This window comes from Leptonychotes weddellii, chromosome 5, assembly GCF_054177405.1.
Source record: "Leptonychotes weddellii isolate Sample4059 chromosome 5, ASM5417740v2, whole genome shotgun sequence".
Lineage (NCBI taxonomy): Eukaryota > Metazoa > Chordata > Mammalia > Carnivora > Phocidae > Leptonychotes > Leptonychotes weddellii.
The window spans coordinates 101856052-101875649 of record NC_138373.1 but is presented as its reverse complement, the minus strand read 5'-3'; the positions used below and the strand labels follow the sequence as shown (position 1 = coordinate 101875649).

At 57.1% G+C, this 19598-nt stretch overlaps 2 protein-coding genes across 9 annotated transcripts in view; one reads left to right on the top strand and one right to left on the bottom strand.

The window, feature by feature from the left end:
• The window catches only part of FMNL3 (formin like 3), a 51668-nt gene extending 48744 nt beyond the window's left edge, over positions 1-2924 (top strand). For 3 of the 5 annotated variants that reach the window (XM_081821624.1, XM_081821627.1, XM_081821623.1), the window contains 5 exons: positions 111-212; positions 556-648; positions 924-1047; positions 1179-1295; positions 2004-2924. In XM_081821624.1, coding sequence (XP_081677750.1) covers positions 111-212; positions 556-648; positions 924-1047; positions 1179-1270 — 411 coding nt within the window. In that variant the 3' untranslated portion in view covers positions 1271-1295; positions 2004-2924. The remainder of the gene's footprint in view (positions 1-110; positions 213-555; positions 649-923; positions 1048-1178; positions 1296-2003) is intronic. The other 2 variants (XM_081821628.1, XM_081821626.1) reach the window with 1 other exon arrangement.
• A 266-nt stretch (positions 2925-3190) lies between these two features.
• The window catches only part of PRPF40B (pre-mRNA processing factor 40B), a 21117-nt gene continuing 4709 nt past the window's right edge, over positions 3191-19598 (bottom strand). For 2 of the 4 annotated variants that reach the window (XM_081821629.1, XM_031023696.2), the window contains exons 2-26: positions 17408-17488; positions 16483-16626; positions 16107-16172; positions 15404-15431; positions 15149-15174; positions 14902-15012; positions 14502-14622; positions 14395-14419; positions 13988-14188; positions 13622-13751; positions 13475-13539; positions 12809-12973; positions 12599-12707; positions 12074-12224; positions 11205-11338; positions 10434-10548; positions 10192-10283; positions 5812-5928; positions 5438-5575; positions 5139-5234; positions 4815-4901; positions 4410-4587; positions 4086-4147; positions 3840-3983; positions 3191-3739 (exon numbers count right to left, since the gene is read on the bottom strand). In XM_081821629.1, coding sequence (XP_081677755.1) covers positions 3647-3739; positions 3840-3983; positions 4086-4147; positions 4410-4587; positions 4815-4901; positions 5139-5234; positions 5438-5575; positions 5812-5928; positions 10192-10283; positions 10434-10548; positions 11205-11338; positions 12074-12224; positions 12599-12707; positions 12809-12973; positions 13475-13539; positions 13622-13751; positions 13988-14188; positions 14395-14419; positions 14502-14622; positions 14902-15012; positions 15149-15174; positions 15404-15431; positions 16107-16172; positions 16483-16626; positions 17408-17488 — 2679 coding nt within the window. In that variant the 3' untranslated portion in view covers positions 3191-3646. Of the gene's footprint in view, positions 3740-3839; positions 3984-4085; positions 4148-4409; positions 4657-4814; positions 4902-5138; positions 5235-5437; positions 5576-5811; positions 5929-10191; positions 10284-10433; positions 10549-11204; positions 11339-12073; positions 12225-12598; positions 12708-12808; positions 12974-13474; positions 13540-13621; positions 13752-13987; positions 14189-14394; positions 14420-14501; positions 14623-14901; positions 15013-15148; positions 15175-15403; positions 15432-16106; positions 16173-16482; positions 16627-17407; positions 17489-19598 lie in introns of those variants that run through there. The other 2 variants (XM_081821630.1, XM_081821631.1) reach the window with 2 other exon arrangements.

Below are 19598 nucleotides of genomic sequence, written 5' to 3'. Positions count from 1 at the left end.
CCACAGGGGCTGGGGGCTGCTGGTTTTCCTCCTTTGGCCCCAAGCCCTGCTGGAGAGCCAGGCTTGTGCTTCTCTGCCAGACCGAGCCCTTCTGTCCACCCCTTCCCCAGGAGGCCTATAATGCAGTCGTGCGCTACTTCGGCGAGAGTCCCAAGACCACACCCCCGTCTGTATTCTTCCCAGTATTTGTCCGATTCATTCGTTCTTACAAGGTGAGCGGAAGAGAGGCTTTTGAAAAAGGAGTCTGGCTGAGAGAAAACTGGTAGGGAGAGGGAGGGCTGGGCTCCAAGTCTGGGCCTTTTCTGTCTCCTCCTCGGAGGCCTGGGAGGGAGCAATGGAAGCTGGCCACAGGCCTCTCAGCTGTGAACTGGTGGGTAGGGTGGGGGCCCAGGCCCTTCCTGTCATTGTTCAGGGCAGGAAGTGCCCCTCCAGAGGGTGGCCACCTGGGGTTGCTGGTCCCACTACCACCCATTCTCCACCCTCGGTGTCAGCCCCTCCCCTCACAGCCTGTGTGAGCCTCACTGCCCCACACCCCCCCCCCCCCATGGTTCTTAGGAAGCAGAACAAGAGAACGAAGCTAGAAAGAAGCAGGAGGAGGTAATGCGGGAGAAGCAGCTGGCTCAGGAAGCCAAGAAACTGGATGCCAAGGTGGGTGGGACCAAGAGCTGGGGCCTGGAGGAGAGGATGAAGGGGTGGAGAGAGAACTCGAGAGACGGGAAACTGGAGCCCAGAGACCACCCAGAGGGTCTGAGGCTGGAGTCCAAAGGGATGGGGAGAGGGGCTTTGGGAGGGGATTCCTAGGCAATGATCAGGGGTGGGCTGCTATGTACAATTAAGGGCGTCCTCAGACTGCATCTTCGGGCAGGAACTAGCCCCATGGTAGGCTAGTGATGACTCCCTTCCCCTCCAATGCTCGGCCCTAGACCCCATCTCAGCGGAACAAGTGGCAACAGCAGGAGCTAATTGCAGAGTTGAGGAGGCGCCAGGCCAAGGAGCATCGGCCTGTTTACGAAGGGAAGGATGGTACCATTGAGGACATCATTACAGGTGGGGTCCTTGTCCCTCCTTTGGGCCTGGCCGCTAGGCCCAGCTCCCAAACTCCAACCCTGCGCCTTTGGGCCCTCCTCGCACCCCATCCCCACGAGGCCTGACCACTGTGTCTCTTTCCTGGGCCACAGTGTTGAAGAGTGTCCCTTTCACGGCCCGTACTGCCAAGCGGGGCTCCCGCTTCTTCTGCGATGCAGCCCACCATGATGAGTCAAACTGTTAACCCCCAAGGCCGGGGCTCTTGACAGGTACTGGGCACCACAGCTGCCCCTCTGCATGCCCACCTCCCAGGACTCCTGCTGGGCCCGCAGGCACCTCCTCCCCTGCATGACTTGGAACCATCCTCTGGCAGCCTCACGGTGATAGGGGTGCATACTTCTCCACTTGCATGCCCCGTGCTCGGAGAAGCACGCCTTAGCCCCTTGCATGTGCCTCCAGGGAAGTGGTATCTCCCACTAATGCTGTCCTGGCTTCTACTAAGACCCAGGGGTAGGGAGTTTCCAGAGCAGGCAGGACCCGGCCACCAACTCTCATTGCTGAGGCTGAGGCTCCGTTCCTGGGCCCAGGTATCCTTTGTGACTTGTCCCCTCTAACCGCCCCCCCCTTAAAGAGCTCTGGCAGTAGCTTCTGCCCAGGCACATCAGATGTCCCTTGACCGGTTTCCTGATTTTCAGTCTACCTGGGATCTCTCCCCAGCTTCTGGCTATTGCTGAGTCTATTTTGTCTCTGCCACTGCCCAGGCCTCTCGTCACCCCCACCTGGTCCTCTGAAAATGCAGAGCCCCAGCAGTCTCCCTGACCATCCCCTCTAGCCTCTTTTAAAGCTTCTCCTTCCTCGGCCACACGACTGGCTCTTCTTTGGCCCTGCCCGTGGGGCTGCTCCTCAGGGGCTGTTCCGACAGACGGCGGCCCAGCCTAGCCTCCTTGCGTGTTCACAGGCCTCTGTCTTCCCCACAGGCCTCCATCGCCAGCCCGTTGTCATTCGCCACCAAGCCAGGAGTGCCGCACCGCCCAACAGCCCCCCTCGGGCTCCAGGCCCCCACTAAGACCCCCCCGAAGGCAGAAGCACTTCAACTCTCCAACCTGTGCACCTGGAGCCCTGGAACTGGCCGAGGGCGCAGCGCAGGGCTATGCTGCTCTCGACCCAGTGTCCACCCGAGTCTCAAAGCTGTACGTGCCTGGCACCACTGGGGGCACTGGGTCTTTTGGGGCCTGGCACTTCCCTGGTGCCTCCAGGACTGCACTTTGGCCCCAGGGTCTTCAACTTCATTTCCTGACTGGAAGGTCACCAAGGGTCAGCTCAGAGCTGGGAAAAGTCATTTCTAGCTTTAGCCTATACAAGGGCCCACAGCCTCCTCTGTCACTAGGCCAGAGGGACAAGCGGAGAAAGCAGTTATCCCTATTTTTTTCTCCCTTCCTTTTCGCAGGCCCATGATCAGCTGTGGTCTGGAAGTATCCAGACTCAGGGAGCCCCAGAACCCTACCAGTCTCAGATCGCCTTTTACCAGGAGCAAGGCCCACCTAAGCCTGGTCCCCACCCAGCTGTGCCCTGGTGATAAGGGTAGAGGAGAGATGCCACGCTTACTGCCCTTGGCCCTTTCCACTCTAGGCTGACTGTTGTTGGGTGGGCAGAGGGGTAGAGGTTCTCCCTGGATCGCTAGAGAAAGCACCCTCACCTCCTTTCCACGGCTAGGGGTTTTTTAGCAGGAGACAGGGGGCATGGCGGTCTTAGCTGACTATTTGCTCAGTCTCCTGCCAGTTTCTCCTCAGCCCCTGCAGGGGAATACAGGAACCCACTTTCTGTACATGTACCACCTCCCTTCTCTCGTGTACATAAATCCCAGACCTTCCCTCTCCCAACAAAGGCTTGAAGCACCAGGCCTGACTCTGTCTCCTCTTTCCGGGGTTTCGGGGAGGACTAGGGTGGCCGTTTAGCCTGACCCGAACCATGGGGACAGAAAGGAGGCCACATGGAGCTGCCGTCTGCTTGGGGGAGGGCAAACCGGGCTGGGTGGGCTCCGACCACACGAAGGGAGGCTGGCCTGCCTGCCACGGGACAGTAGTGCTCTCTGCTGGCCACGCGTGCCCCTGCCCAGCCCCCAGCGTGCCCCAGCAGGATACGGAGAAGATACCAGAGCCACCGGCCATGTTATAAATATTATTTAAAAAACAAAAACAAAACAAAGCAAAACACACATACACTGGGTCCCGGGGCTGAAGGAAGGAGTGGTGGAGCCCGAGGGCCCAGGCAGGCTGGAGCAGGCACTGGTGCTAGAGGGGAAGGACCCCGCCTGTCCCCAACCTGTCATTCTCCCTAGAGGCCCCTTCTCACATTTTCTCTACTGGCACCTCCCGCTCCACGTGGCATCCTGGTCTCTGGTCTGGGGCTGAGGGCAAGGACTGCACTAGTTGCCTGGGGAGTGGAGGACCCTCGAACACCACGAGCAACCTGGGGAGGTGCCAGCCGCGGGGTGCTGGGGGCGGGGCTACTTGAGGAAAAGTGGACACGGACCCGACTGAGAAAGGAGTCTAGTGCAGATGGTGAGGGTGACCTAGGATCCACAGCCTCACACAGACCCGAGGCAGAGCGGCTCGTCGGGTCACTGGTGGTCATCCAGCTGCTGCAGGAGCGTCCGCCGCCGTCTTTCCAGCTCACCCTCGCTCAGCTCACTTTCCGACGTGTCCCAGCCCGTCTGGTGGAGCGGAGGCACAGCTCAGCCCCAGCTTCCCCCGAGGGCCACGGAGGCCTGCGGAGGGTGCCGACTGCGCTGGGGTCAGGTGCCTGCCTCTCACCTTCTCCTTCTTGATTCCAAAACCTGGGGAGCGGTTCGGGAGTTCTGCCCGCCGGAGCTCCCTGTCCTTGTCCTGTTCTGGTTCTTTCTCATCACTCTCCTTGCCGGCTTTCTCCTCAGGATCTGTCTCGCTCTCAGGACTGTTCTGTAAGAGCCCAGAGCCCGCCTGTGAGGGACAGCCCAGGAGGCGGCTGAAGGGCTCTCTCAACATAGCAGGGCCCTGGGTAGAAGCCCCCTCTCTACTCACCGACTTGTGTCTTCTCTTCTTAGTTTTCTTTTTTGGTTTCTTGGCTTTCCGAAAGCCATGATCTGGAGACAGAAAATGCCCAGTTAAGTCCCATGGGAGGAGGGCGGGCTCATTCCTTTCTCTGCCACAGTCCTCGTTCTTTAGACAGGGAGCTAGCTAAGGAAGTCTCTGTCAGCGCAGTTTTCCTTCCTTCTCCCAGTTCCTGCCACGGCCGGGCAGAAAGTTCTTCCCACTGTGATGGGTGCAGACCTCCCGAGCAGCTCCACCCTCAGGGCGCTGCCTCCTCTCGTCGGGAGTCAACTGCTCCAACTCCCAACCACTCACCTGATCCAAGGAGAAGGCGAGAAGATGGGGAGCCCCGTCCTCCAAGGGCAGCACCCCCACTTTCAACCGAATCAAGGGAGGAAGAGGGCTCAGAGCCTGACTCTGAGGGGTTCCGCCTTCTCCGCTTGGGGGGTCGGAGAGGTGGCGGGGGCAGCTCCTCTTCTTCCGACTCAGAGCCCTGGGCAGATCAGCAGATACATGTCAGCGCACAGGTTCTCTGGGCTCCAGAAGCCCTCAAGTCTGGGAACTGGGGGCAGAGAGGAGGATCCAGGGCCAAAGGGCTTTTCAAATCTCGCTCCAAGGGGAGGCGATGCAGGGAAAAAACAAGAAAAATGGTTCCTATTTCCCCAAGACAATCCAGCCCCCTGCCCCGGCCCCCCACAGCCCTTCTGCCCACCAACTCACTGAGGGCGAGTGGGAACGCTTTCGATGGTGCTTCTTGCCCTTTCTGCCGTGTTTTCGGCCTTTGGTGTGGAGGTGCTGGCATTCAGTCTGGCAGAGGCAGAGGGAGGGGTGAGGAAGGCACTAGGGCTAGCCACAGGAAGCACCCTGCGCCCGAAAATCCGGTTTTGCCTCCTCTCAAGCCAGGGCCTCAGGCCACTCCCGGCCACCGTCAGACCTCAGGGCAAGGACAGCCCCAGGGGTAGGAGGCCACTGGGGTCTCTGCTGAGCCGGACTGGGCGTTCATGAGCGCGGGACAGATGCAGAGGATCGGAAGCTCTGCCTCACCTCCAGTACCTGCAGGAACTCCCGGAAGAGCCGGATCCGCTCCGACTCCAGGGTGATCTGCTCAAAGGCTGAGTCGCACACAAAGCGCTCACGGACCTTGAACGGGAGAGCACTGCTGATCAGACCAGCCCCGGCAAGGCGTGGACACCGCCAGGAGCGCAGGGCTGGGGCAGAGGAAGGAAGGGAGCCGAAGCTGCCCGCGAGCTGTGCTCTGACCGGGGTGGGCCCCCAGTGCCGGAGAAGCACCGCTGCCCTCAGGCCCGAGGGGGTGGTGTTTGGTGCCAGGCTGCAGCCCTGACCTCTTCCCAGGCAGTGCCCAGCTCCAGGGCAGGCACGGCCTGCCTCAGCATGCTTCGGAAGGCAGCTTCCCTGCGCCGCATCCTTCGCGCCTCCTCCTTCTCCCGCTCTCGCTCCCGCGCCTCTGCTTTCTCCAGCAGCTGAGGACAGAAAGGGGGCGGAGCAGGGTCACCCAGGAGGGTGGGTGCCCAGGCCCCACTCGGGCATACTGCAGGACATGGGAAGCTGGGGTCTGGGCTCCTGCCGCCACCCCCTAAACGGGGGCGGGGGGGGCGGGTGCAGTCACACTGGGGCAGTGAGAAGGAACGGAACAGGACACGGGGATGAGCTCGAGAATGGAGCCCTGGCTACAGCCCTGCCCCGCCCAGCCCCTCACACTATTGAAGGTCAGCTTGATGTTGCCTGCGTCCAGCGCAGCCGCCCTCTTGTCAAAGCTTATGACGTGGGCGAAGTCCTCAAAGGCTGTGTTCACCTCCACGCAGAAGCCCCGGTCCTGTGGGCACAGTGGCGCATGAAGCAGGGGCCACCACGGGCCCGAAGCCTGAAGCCGGCCTCCAGGGCAGGCAGAGGGTCGGACCACAGGATGCTCTAGAAGTCCCCCAGCCCCCAGAAGAGACCCACAGGACTCAGGTGCACTTCTGAAACCTCACCATCTGACGACTAAGCCTCCCACACCTGCCCTTGGTCTTGATGTCGCAGGGAGCGGAGGGGGGCACTGGGTCCCATGGGGAGGGGGAGCAGGGTGTGTGTGTGCATATGCTGGATCTGCTGATGGATGCCTGAGTTTCTCACAACTAATTCTTTGTTCCTGGCTTAAGGCTGGGCCCCACTTGGGCCCTCCTGCTGCTCAGTAACTTCCTTGCATTCTGTCAACATCTGCTTGTCCCATCCTTTGGCTTACTTCTTGGGTGCTTACTAGGCTGCCAGGTACTGTGCTGAGTGCTTCACACACCTTATCTCTTTCAATCCTCAGTATCAAAATTTAAGCATAGGTCCTGGCCTCCTAATTGTATGTGGAAGGAGAAACCAAGGTCTAGAGAAGCTAGAGCACTTGCCCACAGTCTCACAGCTAAGATGCGGTTGACTGAGACCGCTACCCCAGGTCCCTCTAACACCAAAGCCCATGGTGTGAAGCACTAGAGCCCACACAGATCACTCAGTCCTCAGGGGAATTCGAGGCCATCACGTGTGTAACCGCAGAACACTATTAAAAATACGCCCCCACCCCCGAAGCTTCTCATCGAGAAGCCAGGCTCTAAGCTGCTCATCTACACCTCCCAACACCTCAGTAAAGCAGAGGCTTAGGAGATTCTCTCACTGGGGCCAAGTGGATCTGGTGAGAAGTGGCGCTGCTGGAGTTTGAGTCCGTGGGGACACAGGCCCAGTCCCCTTCTCCTCCCTCCACACAGCACGAACTTGCTGCGGCCTTCCGCCCATGGCAGAGCGTGTTTTTTGTTGTTTTTTTTTAAAGTTCTTATTGTAATTCCGGTTAGTTAACATACAGCGTTGTATTAGTTTTCACGTGGGCAATATGGAGAATATGCTCTTCTTGTCTATTCCAAGACACTTCCTCAACCCACGCCCCAGGCCTTCTCAAACATCCCAATCTCTCTCAGCGAAGTGAAAGCTTCAATGCCACCTCTCCACTGGTTGCTTCCATCAAGCTCAGACCTCACCTCACCGGGAACATCCTGTCCACCCTGCTCTCACCTTCCTCAAGCTAATAACCTGTGCTGTTTTCCCTCTGGGTCAAAATCTTCAAATGCAGCACAGAGGAAAACGAATCAACATTTAGTGAGCCTACTACAAGCCAGGCACTTTGCAAATATCAGCCCTTCCCACAACCATGCACATAAATTATGCCTATTCTACAGAAGAGGAAACTGAGGCTCAGCCTTTATATGCCTTGCAGAGGTCCCAGCCACTATACAGCCAGCTGTTACCTGACTCCAAGGTCTGAGCTGTACCTACTCTACGCTCTTTACAGACAGTACTTTCCGAAAAGTGCTCATGTCCTCAGAAACAACTCCAAGGGCCCCTGCTCAGTCCTCACTTGACGGGTCCTTGTATGTGTGCTGCTCCTGTCAACAACTGCCCTCTTGTCTCTCTGAGCTCTTTTAGTGCCTCTCTGGCCTGTGCTTGTTCCCGAGAACAGCGCTTGGGCTTTTCAATCTACACTGTCCCTAGCAACCTCAGCCCCTACACCTCACTCCTGATTTTCAGACCCCTAAGAGACTGGATGTTTCACAGAGACTTCAGATTCAGCAGACCCCAAGAGAATTCATTCCCTGTGAGCCACCCCTCTCCCCACACCCATGGATCTCCCAGGCCCAGATCTTCTGGCTTCCAGCTCTTCCAAGTCCAAAGCTGTTTGCATTATCCTATGGGGTGAGAGGTGCCCTCACAGTCTGCCAGGCTAGTGGATGGCCACAGGGACTCCTGGGCTCATCAGCCTTCTGTAGGCAGGAGCCCAAAAGGGGGAAGAGGTGAGGGAGCTGTCTAAAGAGGTCTCTCCACATCTCGCAGGAGATGTGGAGAGACAGAACACAGCGAGGACGGGACTCCTACAGGCCTGTCAGCAGGACCAGCCACACACTGTGGCTAAAACGTAAGCATCCAATAAAATGTAGCTCTCCTAGATTTAGATATTTATACTTTACAAGAACACCCTATTTAAAATGTGGTTTTTGCTTTATTCCTCCCTGCCCCAGGTTACTTTTGAGACTGATTCCCCAAATGGAATTCCTATTTTCTCCAGCCCTGTTCCTACCGAATCCTCAATAATGATACCACCGCCCCACCTCTGCCAATTTCAACTCACTCCTTCCTTGCCCTCCATTTCACATGCAAAAAATCTGTCCACTCAACTTCTGAGTGACTCCATCCTCCTGGTTTTAAACTTCTCTTTTTTGAACAGCAGAAACATTTTTTTTTCTCACAAAAATCTTATTTCGAACCTCAATATACAAAAGAAAAACTGCTGTACTTAAAAACGGAGGAAGAAGCATAAACTTCCCCCTCTTTCTTGTCCCAAGGCACCCCTGAGGAAACCCAGGGGTGGGGGTGGGGGTCTCAGAAAAACAGAGCTGGAGCCCAACTCTCCCTCATCTGCTATCCCTGCTGCCTCTGTTGAGCTCGTTTCCCACCTAGACTACCTCCCGACTGGCCTCCCTTTTCACCTCCCGTACCTCTAACCCGTACTCCAGAGTCCTGCACTGCTCCGACTTTCCTACCAAAGGGCCCTACAGCAGGGGGGAGCCTGAGCGTGACTCAGAAGAGGATGGCTCAAGCTCCAGATCTGTTGGAATCACTTGCCACTGTGACTTTTCATTGTCCCGAGGCTTCAAATACTGTCTTCCCACCACATATCCCTAAGGACACAAGCACTCAGTCTAGGAAGTGCTACTCTATACTCTTACCCCGTGGCTCTTCCAAGACATCCTCTGACCATATCATTCCCTGGCTCCCCATTACATACAAGATAAAAACCCAAATTTCTTATTTTAGCATTCAAGGCATTTTACACCCAGGGCTCTCCTTCCCAACTGGAGCTTCGGGTTCCAGAGAAGCAGGAAGCCACAGGACAATAGGGCATATCTTACCTAATGGTAAGGACTTTTAAAACATTACGTTTATATTAAACAGAGAAGTAATATGGTATGAAGTTACAACACCTGAATCTGTAAAGCAAAACACGGGACTTCAAAGAAACGCTGTGTGCGCATTGGGACATTCCTAATTTACTCTCAGACCCTTCTCGCCCTAGGTCCCAAGTCACTGCCCTTGGTGATTAGGTGTACATTGGTGGAAAATCCCCCATTTTTCAGATGAGGAAACTGAGGCTCAGAAAGGTTAAACAGTCTGCTGGAGGTCACACAACTAGTAAGCGGTAAGCTGGACTTGTGGCCCAAGCAGTCCGCCTCCACAGCGCTGCTCCTAACTGCTGGACGTACCACCTCCCCAGCGCCTTTGCATGTCCTTCACTTCCACCAAGAAATATGCTTCCTCTTTGTTTCCTCCTTCTGAAACACAGGGCTCTCTTAGGGCAGCGATCCCTTTTCCACCTTTGATGGACACAGTCTCTCCAGTGTAAGACAAGCAAGGGGCGTGCGCAGCATGGCTGCCACGCCAGAGGGGTGGCGGCAGCGGGAGGTTAAGGATGGCATGCCCCTTCTAAAAAGCAGTGGCCTCTCAGTCTGAGGCCACTGAACGCCTTGCAAAACCAGCCCAGTGCTGCTAGATAATCTGTATTTTTAAGAGAAGTTTTTCTGTATAATCTCCCAATTTTAAAATGTTAGCAGCAAAGTTGAAATGTTTCTAAAACACTGTACAGGCCAGAAGGAACAGATCTGTGAGCTGCCGGCTTCTGATGAGCTGGGCCCCTTGCTCCTCAGGCCTGCCAGGCCCTTCCCACTCCCTTGCCTCCGATCCTCTGATACCCTCTGCCCAGGACCGCCGGCCTCATCCACCTACTCGTTCTTAAAGGCGTAGCGCAAATAGCAATTCTGTCGATTCTCGTCTCTAACAGCACTTGCCCCTCTGTAGAATAGGTGTCGTGTTTATCTTCCTACTAGGCCATGAGCTCCTTATGGACAGAAACTGCATCTTTCTTATTTCTGTGTCCCCAGCGCACAGTCAGGGATCACAGTAGATGTCTGCTGAACGGAGCTATGCTGCTCCTGCAATACAGGACTTATCAGGGAGTCCTGTCCAGAGAGGTGCCCTGCACCCATCCACAACCCTGGGCCTCCCTCACCTTAAGGATGTCCTTAATGATCTTCTTCTCATCATGGAATCGTGCCTTCAACTCCTCCACATAGAACTTGAACAAGTCCAGAGGGGTGGAGCCTGCGGGGGGAGGGAGGGAGGGGGGCCTGGCGGGCGGCAGCTTCCCGAGGCCTGGGGGAGGGGTCGAGGACAGGACGAGGGAGTGGGGGGTGCAGAGAGGCTGGCAGGGCAGGAAGCCAGGCCAGAAAAGGGGGAGCCTGGCTGCCTTACCCGGCTGGCCCAGCATGTTGGCAAAGCGGACATCAGTGCTGACCGCTGGGTACAGCTCCATCCAGGTGGACATAGAGTGCAGCTGCCCTGTCTCGTGCAGCTCGTCCAGGAAGGTCTGAGCAGGGAGAGGCCAGTTATAGGGAGAGTGAGCCAGAGAGAGAGGCAGAGCCAGAGACTGGGGAGGAAGAGACGGGATAGGAGGGAGAGGCCGGGACAATCCAGACTGAGGAAATGCAGGCAAAGGAGGCAGAGACGAAGAGCTACAGATGGGGAGGAAGAGAGCAGTGAAGGCGGAGAGAATGTAAATACAGAGAGGGACACACTCAAACACGACGGGCAGCCGGGCTGGAAGGCAGGGAAACAGAAACTTGTCTGCAGCCATGTCCTGCCCGTGGCTTGCTCTCAGCTTCCCGAAGTGTTGGAGCTGGGGAGCCCCCACCACTAGCACCACCGCTGCCGCCTCCAAGCTGTGGGACAAGCCAGCGCTGCCCCTCTGGCTGCCCACCAAAGGGAAATGAACCAGGCCGAGCTGCAGGCGGCGCCTTTACGGTGCTCTCTGCTGGCAGTTTCTGCGTGGTGCATACATCTAGTCTCCCTAGAGGAGCACGGCCCCAGGTTGAGGGCACACAGCAGGAGCAGAGAGAGCGGCCTTGCGGAGGGGGCACACAGGACCGGGCAGAGACGGAGCAGCGGGCCTAGCGAGGAGGCAGGGCATGGGCAGTTACGGGCCGGGCCCGAGCTGAGCGCCTATCCAGCGGGCAGCACACATACCTGGAAGGCCTCCCGGTTCTTGCGTTGCTGACGCCGCTCCCGCAGGCGGGCCCGCTCCCGCTCCTCCTCCTCCTCCCTCTCCAAAGCTCGGATATGCTCCTCGAAGCAGATCAGTGCATCTTCCTTGTCCATGTCTAAGCACGGGGAGGCGGCTCAGCGGGCACCGCACCCGTGGGACACCCTCACCAACCCCGGCAACCTCCCCCCGCCCCCGTGTTCAAGGGTGCTGCCTCAGTAGGCGCCGGGCCACCCAGGGTGGTGGGGCAAGAGGAGCAGGGACCTCTGTGGGAGAGGAGACTGGAACGGTGGTTCTGGAGGAGGGTTCATTAACGTATGAGAGCAAAATCAGCACGTATTCAGCTCTTGGGAATTCACTTACTGGAAGGAATCACATGAAACCAACCATCTCGGGATCTGAGGTCTTAGGTTTTATGGACCTGGGAATCAATCAGGCTTTGATGCCAGCTCAGAAGGTCTCTTTCTGGTATTGCCAATGAGTGCAGGCCAACAACAGCTCATCGTAACAACATGTGACCAGTTAAGGGCCACCGCACCACGACAGCTTAAGACCATATTCACAGGAGTTGGACAAACCATCCTCTCCTGGTCTTCTGACGCCTATCCTAGAGCTCTTCCTCCAAGGACAGACAATGTCCAGGTCGACAGCGGACCCCAGACGGAGGGAGGGGGTGTCCCAGCATTCCAGCATCTCCAGACTCTGGAGAGATGCAGGGACGGGGCGAATGCTGAGGACCCCTGGACATCCAGGAGGGCAGGAAGTGCGGGAGACCACTGGGAGGCAGGCTCTGGGGTCCCAGGTCAGTGAGGAAAAGGGGAAGGGACAGGCAGGAGCGGAGACCCAAGCTTACTCTGCAGCTGGTGGTCCTGAGCAAAGCTGGGGTTATCCATGAGGTACTGCTGAGCCTGGGACCATGTAGTTTGGAAGTTGACACTACTCATCCCATCCAGGATGCTCTTCAGGGCCTGGATGTTGCGGCGCCGGAGCTGCTTGGCCTGTTCCTGGGGAGCCACAGTGTCAGGGTCAGGGTGAGGTAGGGCAGGTCGGAGCTACTCAAGTGGGCCTGGGCAGAGGAGCATTTGAGCAAAGGAGCTAGGGAACCCTAGGAGGGCCAGACTCAAGACTTCCGCATCCCCGGAAAGGGGAAGGAGCACAGGTTACAGATCAACCCCTCACAGATGCCCTCCTGCCCTCCCATACCCATGTTGTAGGTCCCAAGCAGAAGTGGGGGGATGTGCAAGTGCCACGCCAGCTTCCGAGGAAGGAGCTGAGACCCTGGGGCAGTGGAGAAATGAATGGCCGGGGTCCACAAGGACGCAAAGACACGAAAAGCCTCAAGTAAGACAGGCTGACGGATCCAGCCAGTGACTGTTACCTTCTCCTTCTTGGCCAGGAAGAAGAGGACATCATCATAAACCTCTTTTCGATCCCTCTCAGGGACCACAGCCCACACCTCCAGCTCCCCAAAGGTCTGTTCTGCCCGCCTGTGGAGCATATGGGCCGTGGGTAGGCAGGCAGGGGACAGAGACCCTGGGCCCGTGTGTTCTCAGGGTTCCCAGAGTCCACCCCAGCCCGGCCCCCTGACCGGTAGCGGGTGGTAGAGGTCATGCGTTCGTGCTGCTCCAGGAAATGCTGCAAGGTCTGCTTGGCCTCCTTGGCCCTTAGCCGGGCCTCTTCCTTCTCCTCCTTCTCCCGCTGCGCCTTGTAGGCATTGAATGCCTGCTTTTTCTCACTCAGTTTGGGCAAGGCACTGGGGTGGAGAGGGTGGGAGTGGGGTGGGGATAGAGGAGTCACCCTGCACAGCCCACCAAGCAGGGTCACAGCACACAGAACTGAGTGAGGGGTCCATGCATGGGCACAGCAGGCTGCAGGGAGGCAAGACGGGTCTCTGGGATGAGGGGAGGGATGGGAGGCAGTGAGGGGAAGACGGGGCTCCAAGACACTAACAGCCCTTTTGCTCTGAGGCTCTCAAAGTGCATTCAGGCCTCCACCCTATCCAGCCCCCTCACCCCAATTAACTCAATTCGAATCAATTCAATTCAACAAGCATTTATTGAATGTCTCATGTCAGATACCTTTCCCCTCCTCCTCCTGGAGGCCCTCCAGCTTCTCTTTCCCTTGCCCTTCTACCATTCTCCTGACTCGGGCCCTGTTGGGGCCTGAGTGTTGAGCTGGGGCTTCTCAGGGAGGCCCTGGCCCAGCTGCTCACAAACACAGTCTGGAGGGCCTGGCTCCCTCTGCCCAGGCCTACCTGTAACGGGGGTCGGTGACCACCATCTTCATGGCCTGTTCCCACGAGGCATTGGAGGGGACAGCCTAGAATGGAGCAGGCAGGGGTCATGGGGCCTGCCCACCTCCAGCCCCCTCCGGGCCTACCCTGGGCACCCCACCCCTGCACCTTGTCCCTCAGCAGCTCCTTGAAGGCCTGCTTTGCCTTCTCCCGGTTGCTCCAACTGAGGCCAGACCTCTCTGGTTCTGGCTTTGATTCCTCTTCCTCCTGCTGTGGTGGCTGACGCTGTGCAGCAGCGCTGGGGGGCAAAGGGGACTCAGCCACAGCATCTCCCAGGCCCCACAGCCTTCAGTGCCCTATGTGGCCAGGACTACGCCACCCTCTCCTCGCTCCCCAAAGCAGCCCCTCTCTGCCCTGCAGAGGCCATGCCCAGATCTCCACACCCTTCCCAAGAGGCCTGGCAGAAGTCAAGGGTTGAACTAGGCTGGGAGCTTGAAGCCAGCCTCGGGAATGCCTCAGGGGGGCAGCCCTCACCTGCTGGGGCCCTCCTCCGGCTGCTGCAGAAAGCCCTGCTCCACAGGCTGGGCAGCCTCGGACGTATCACAATCTTCACTCCCACCTGGCTCAGGCTCTAGAAGGCCCAGGGGCATGGGGGTGGGGCCAGGCGGCCCGGGCGGGGGCTCAGGCTGGGGCTGAGGTGGCTGCGGCTGCAGGATCTGGGGCTGGGGCTGCTTCCTGCAGGCGGGCCAGGAGGGCGGGGTCCAGGCGTGCGGCAGAGAGAGGGCCAGTCAGGGGCCTGCGAAGGACTGGGGCCCAAGCGGGCCACTCCACAACGAGACTGAGAGCTGGCTCTTCCACAGAGCAGGGACCACAGAGAGAGGGTCCACTCCCACCCGTCTGGCGGCCCCAAGTACAGGGGGGTAGGTGCGCGAGTCACTCACCCTGCAGCCTCTTGTTTGACTAGAGCTGCAAGGGGAAAACATGACATGGTCACAGGGTGGCAAGGGCCACCCCCCAGCACCACAGCCCAGGCTCACCCCCTCCTCACCCTCCAGGTCATCCAGGTCCTTGGGCCGGGTCCAGCGAGACTCCTTACTCTGGTTGTTATAGTAGTAAGGTTTGCCCGTGTCTGACTTGTACTCTTTCCAGGGACACTGGGACAGCAGCAACTACAAGAGGACAGGTCAGAGGACATCAGGGGGCTGGGCATGCCCTCTCGCTACAGTCGGGGGAGCTAAGGGGATCCAGCGAGTAGGGAGTTTTTAGCTACCGCCTGGCCTGGCTCAACATGGGGGAAGGCAGACTTCCTGAGATCCCAGGGAGGCTGGTGGAATGGTGAGGGATCTTGGGATCAGAGGAACCGTGTGTATGGTTAAAGACTCGGGAGGCCAAGGACTTGGGAGGGTCAGGGAAGCTGAAAGGAAGGGCCAGAAAGCCCTGCTCAGGACCTCTGCCTTGGACTTGAGCACGCTGGGCTTCTCCCACACGGATTGCTTGTCGTCAGCATTGTAGTAGTAGATGCGCCCATCAGGGGCCACATGCTCACTCCACAGGGCCCTCTGGGGGGAGGGGGAGCAGAGAATGGTGGTCAAGGCCCCATCTCCAAAGCTTCTCCTCCTTACCCCAAAGATTTAACCATCAGCCCCCCAACTTTCAGCTTTTCTACCCAGAGACCCCTGAGCTGGAAGAACTCACCGGAGGGCCTGTCCCAGCCACAGCAGCTAGAAAAGAAGCCAAGAGAAATATTAAATCCTTGCCCCGACACCCATCTTATCCCACCTATTCCTCCCCTACTCCATCCCCAATAAATATCCCCTGGTCCCATCAACATCCCAGGCTCCCTGGCATCCCAACAGGCATGATCCAGGGTGGGCTCTAGTCCACGGTCCCCTCTCCCCTATACCCCCCCAACCTCCGAGCCTGGGGGGAGCAGACCCCCAGAAGACTCACAGCTGGCTGTGTCCGCACCCGGAGCCGTCTGCCGAAGAAAGAGGAGGGGGAAGGGTTGGGGCCAAGCCCAGTGGCCCCCAGGACCCAGGCCATGGGGGATGAAGAAGCAGGCCAGGCCAGGATCCATGTGTCCTGCTCCCAGGGACCTCTGCTCCCTAACAGGCATCCCCCACCCTCTGGGGCCGTGGCTGTAGGATCCTAGGGGGAACCGCATAGCAGCTCTGTTGTTTTCCTCAAGTGAGAGTATTTTGTTGAGTCAACCTCCGAGGCCCCTCTTCCAGAGTGGATGCCAACTGCTACGTCCTACCCAGACTCTACTACACTGAGCAATGGCACAAGAAGGTACGGTGAGATCCCCAGGTGCTGCTGCTTCCGCCAGCAACAAAGGAGATGTGAGGAGGGCCTGTATTCAAGTGTCCACAGTGCGAGCTCTGTGAGGGGAAGCGTGTCAGCCACGAGTGTGTTCCTTACGGGAGCTGGGCACAGCAAGGGGTAACGAGAGAGTAACATGCCTTTGGGGGGAGTGAGAAACGAAAAGAGCAGAGTACGTTGCCGGAGAGGAGGACGTGAGTGTGGGGAGTGCGGCCAGGCCCGGGATGGATGGATGAGAAGAGGGAAAGAGCGGAGGCCGGATCCCTGTGCTCCGAGTCGGACCCACAGGGCTGCAGGGCACGGCTGCTTCCTGCCGGCCCCCAGTGCTTACCGCGGCGGTGACAGGCACTGCTGGCATTAACATCCCTGGCAGCATGGGCGGTACCATTCCCGGTATCTAGGGACACAAAGGAGACAAGACACAACTACGGAGGTGAGGGCAGGCACAGGCAAGGCAGGCTCCTGAGAGCTCCTGGCCGGGGCCGTGGCCTTCACACGGGTCCCCCCCTCAGACAATCCCCAGGTCCTGGGCTCTCAGCTCAGCCAGCCAGTTTTCTCCCGTCATTCGGCAGACAGAGCCACGCGGGCCGAGCCAAAGCTCCCTCCCTTCTCTCTCTACTGCCTGAGCTCCAGACGCCCACTCTCACCTCCACCCCCAGCCGGGCTCCCGGGGTTTCCTGAGGCGCTGGTGCAGGAGACAGGGTTACCTGCGTGAGTGGTGGTGGCGCCCCCATTGGTGGCAGCATCGGGGGCATGATGCCAGGTGGCATCGGGGGGATGGCCGGTGGTCTCTGACTCATGGGGGGTAGTCCCATCGGAGGAAAGGGCGGGGGGATTCCTGGAGGGGGCATCTGGAAGTGAGGAAAGGAAGGGACACTGAGCAGAGAAGACCCCGCCTTGGACCTGTCGGGGAATATCCACTTGTCTCCCACCCTTCTCGACCCTCCACCCCGGCTCTGAGGCAATTCCAAGGCTTTAGTTTGAGAAGCACGAAGCGTGAAACTGCCTGCTCCTCACCACCGAAAGACTGAAAACGGGGAGGGGGGGGAGGGGAAGAAGGGGGGGTGTCTTCTGGGTCTAACAGGCAAGCACACAGCTTCTTCAGAGGTAGGGAAGGGAGAGGGAAAAGTCTAACTGCCACCAGACTGTGGCTGGAAGGCTCCATCTCTTCAGCAACTCTCCCCAAAGAGGCCTCTCCGAGACAGGGCCAGAAGGCAGGATTCCAGGTTCCCAAATGCCCCAGTCCCCTGCCTCCCATCCCTTGTTCTCCAGCTCGATGACCACCAGCTGCTACTTCAGCCTGACTTCTGTGGCATATTGAAAGAACAGAGAAGGAGTAGTGAAAGAGAAAGGCAGCCCCACCATGCCCTCACACTAACAGGGTCTTTTCCCTTCCACTTCTCCTACCCCAGCCCCAGTGTGTCCCAAGGACAAAAAGACAAAGGGGAGCTGTCAGCTTTAGGGACTGGGAGCTTAACAGCAGCTCCTCCCACCCCAATGCCCAAGCAACACCACCCCTTTTCCAGAGGAGGCAGGACACAAAACCGTGCTGGCGATGCAGCGGTGCTAGGGACCGGGGAGATGGGGGTGCAGGCTGGAAAAGCCAAGCCCAGGGAAAGACATAAAACTTACGAAGGGTGGTGGCATCATGGGGGGCCCCGGTGGGAAGGGGGCAGGCGCTGCTGGGGGCCGGGGACCAGAATCGGGAACCGACTGTTGAGGGAGAGAAAAGTCATAGGACCCAGGATGGGCAAAGAGATGGGCTTTTGCAGAAGGGAAGCAGAGCGGTGAGGATGAAAAAGGAGCACAAAGTTCAGAGGGAGGGTCTCCTGGCCCGGTTTCCTGCCCATGCCCAGCTCCGAGCCCTGGCTAGGTCTGCTCTCTTCCACCAGCCAAGAACCAGCGGGCCAGGCCCCTTCCAGGTCGTCTTTATCGCACCAGAGCCACAGAAAAGAGGGAGGCGGCTGTCCTACAGGCCCAGTCTGGCTCTTCCCGAGGCTTTTCATCCATTCTCCCATTTGTGGGCAAGGCCGTGCCTCCCTCAAGCCTTAAACAGGGGTCTCTCATTCCCAAAGTAGCCAGGGAGGAAGTGACCTCTTTTCCCGTCCCCTTACCTGAATTCACCATTAGATTCAACCCCGAAGCCCTCTAAACCCAGTCACCACGCCTTCTTAAGCGCTAGTCTCCCTCTCTCTTCAGTGTGGGCCCCCCCACAACTGGTCTCATCCTTACTCCCTCGCTCACTCTTTGACACCTCCCACTCCCAATCACCCCCTCCTCTACAGCTCTACTCCCCCTCCCCTACGGATCCCGAACTCCCCTCCCTGTGGCTGAGACTTTGAACAACCTAGATCTCCCTGTCCTACACCTACTAGCTGCCACATCCCATCCCGCAGTTGTTGGCTTCAATACCACTTGCTCCCAAGAGCCTTCCTGACTGTTGAATTTATTCTCTATCTGATGCCCTTCTTAGCTTCCTGCTGTATACAGTTTTGTAATTATTACGTTTCCCCTTACTAACGTGTAATAACATTCCATGAGGACAGGGATGTGTCAGACTTGTTGAAAGCTGGACTCCTGGTAACTGCCACAGTGTCTGGCACATAATGGGCACTCAATAAATATTGAACGAATGCAAGAAGGGACAAATGAAGGATCAAACACTCCCAATTCTAAAAAGTCATCCTATAGATATGGCCAAAATGATGTGTATACAACATTTCCATTCCAGCATTATTTGTAAAAACAGAAGATTGGAATCAGCCTAAATAGCCATCACTAAGTAACTATGAAATTATACACAAACATAAAATGGAATACTATGCAGTCATAAAAAAAAATGAAGAAGTTCATTGTCTTGATAGGAGCAATCTCTAAGATACATTAACAAGCGGAAAAAAATGCAAAGTGCAGCAAAGTGGGATCATTTGTAAGAAAACTGGAGAGAAAAGACGACATACAAGAAAGAAATCAGTAGAAGGAGGACTGAGATGGGAAGGGAAGCGTCTCACAGTATGTATGCCCTTTTCTAACTTTTAAATATGCATCCATGTGACCATATTACCCATTCAAAATTTAAAAAAAGCTTTTCAAGTGAACTGAGGCTTGGAGATGCAGCTAAAAGGCCCTGCCCTTCCTCCTTTTGCTTGAGGGTTAGAGGGTGTCAGGGAGGAGTTCTAGGGAAAGGTGGTAGCTGGCTGAAGAGGGGCCACCTCACTGCTGCCCAACCTCCTTACTTCCCCAATGACCCCTATGCTGAGAGGGCTCGGCATTTAAAGATGCTTTCTAATCTCCACCTCTCGTAGTATCTGTCCTTCCTCTTTTCCCACCCATCTTGTCCTAAGGAGAGAAGGGTATAAGCCACACTATTCTACCTTGAATCAGCTTTCTCAGTGTTCAACTACTCCGGCCCTGTATTCAGATCTGCTCCTGCCCAAGACTGTCCTTAGCATGGGAAGTCAGAAATTAATCAATGTGGGAGGAAATCCAATTCTCTGTGCCACACTTTTCCACCTCAAGCTGCCTTAGGATCCTCTCTGACCTCCCAGATGCTACATAACCATCTTTGGGTCCTCCCAGGCTCCAGAATTGCCCCTCTGAGATTGGCACCACCGTCCATACAGTTGTCTAAGATAGAAACTGGTGAGTCGTTCTCCACACCTTCCTCTGTCGATACGTCACTGAGTCCTGCTAATTGTACCTCGTACTCATTTCTTGAATCCGTCCACTTCTCTCCATTTCCTCCTCCGCCCCACCACCCCTCTTGTTTTCTTTTTTCTTTTTAAAGATTTTATTTATTTCTTTGAGAGAGAGAATGAGATAG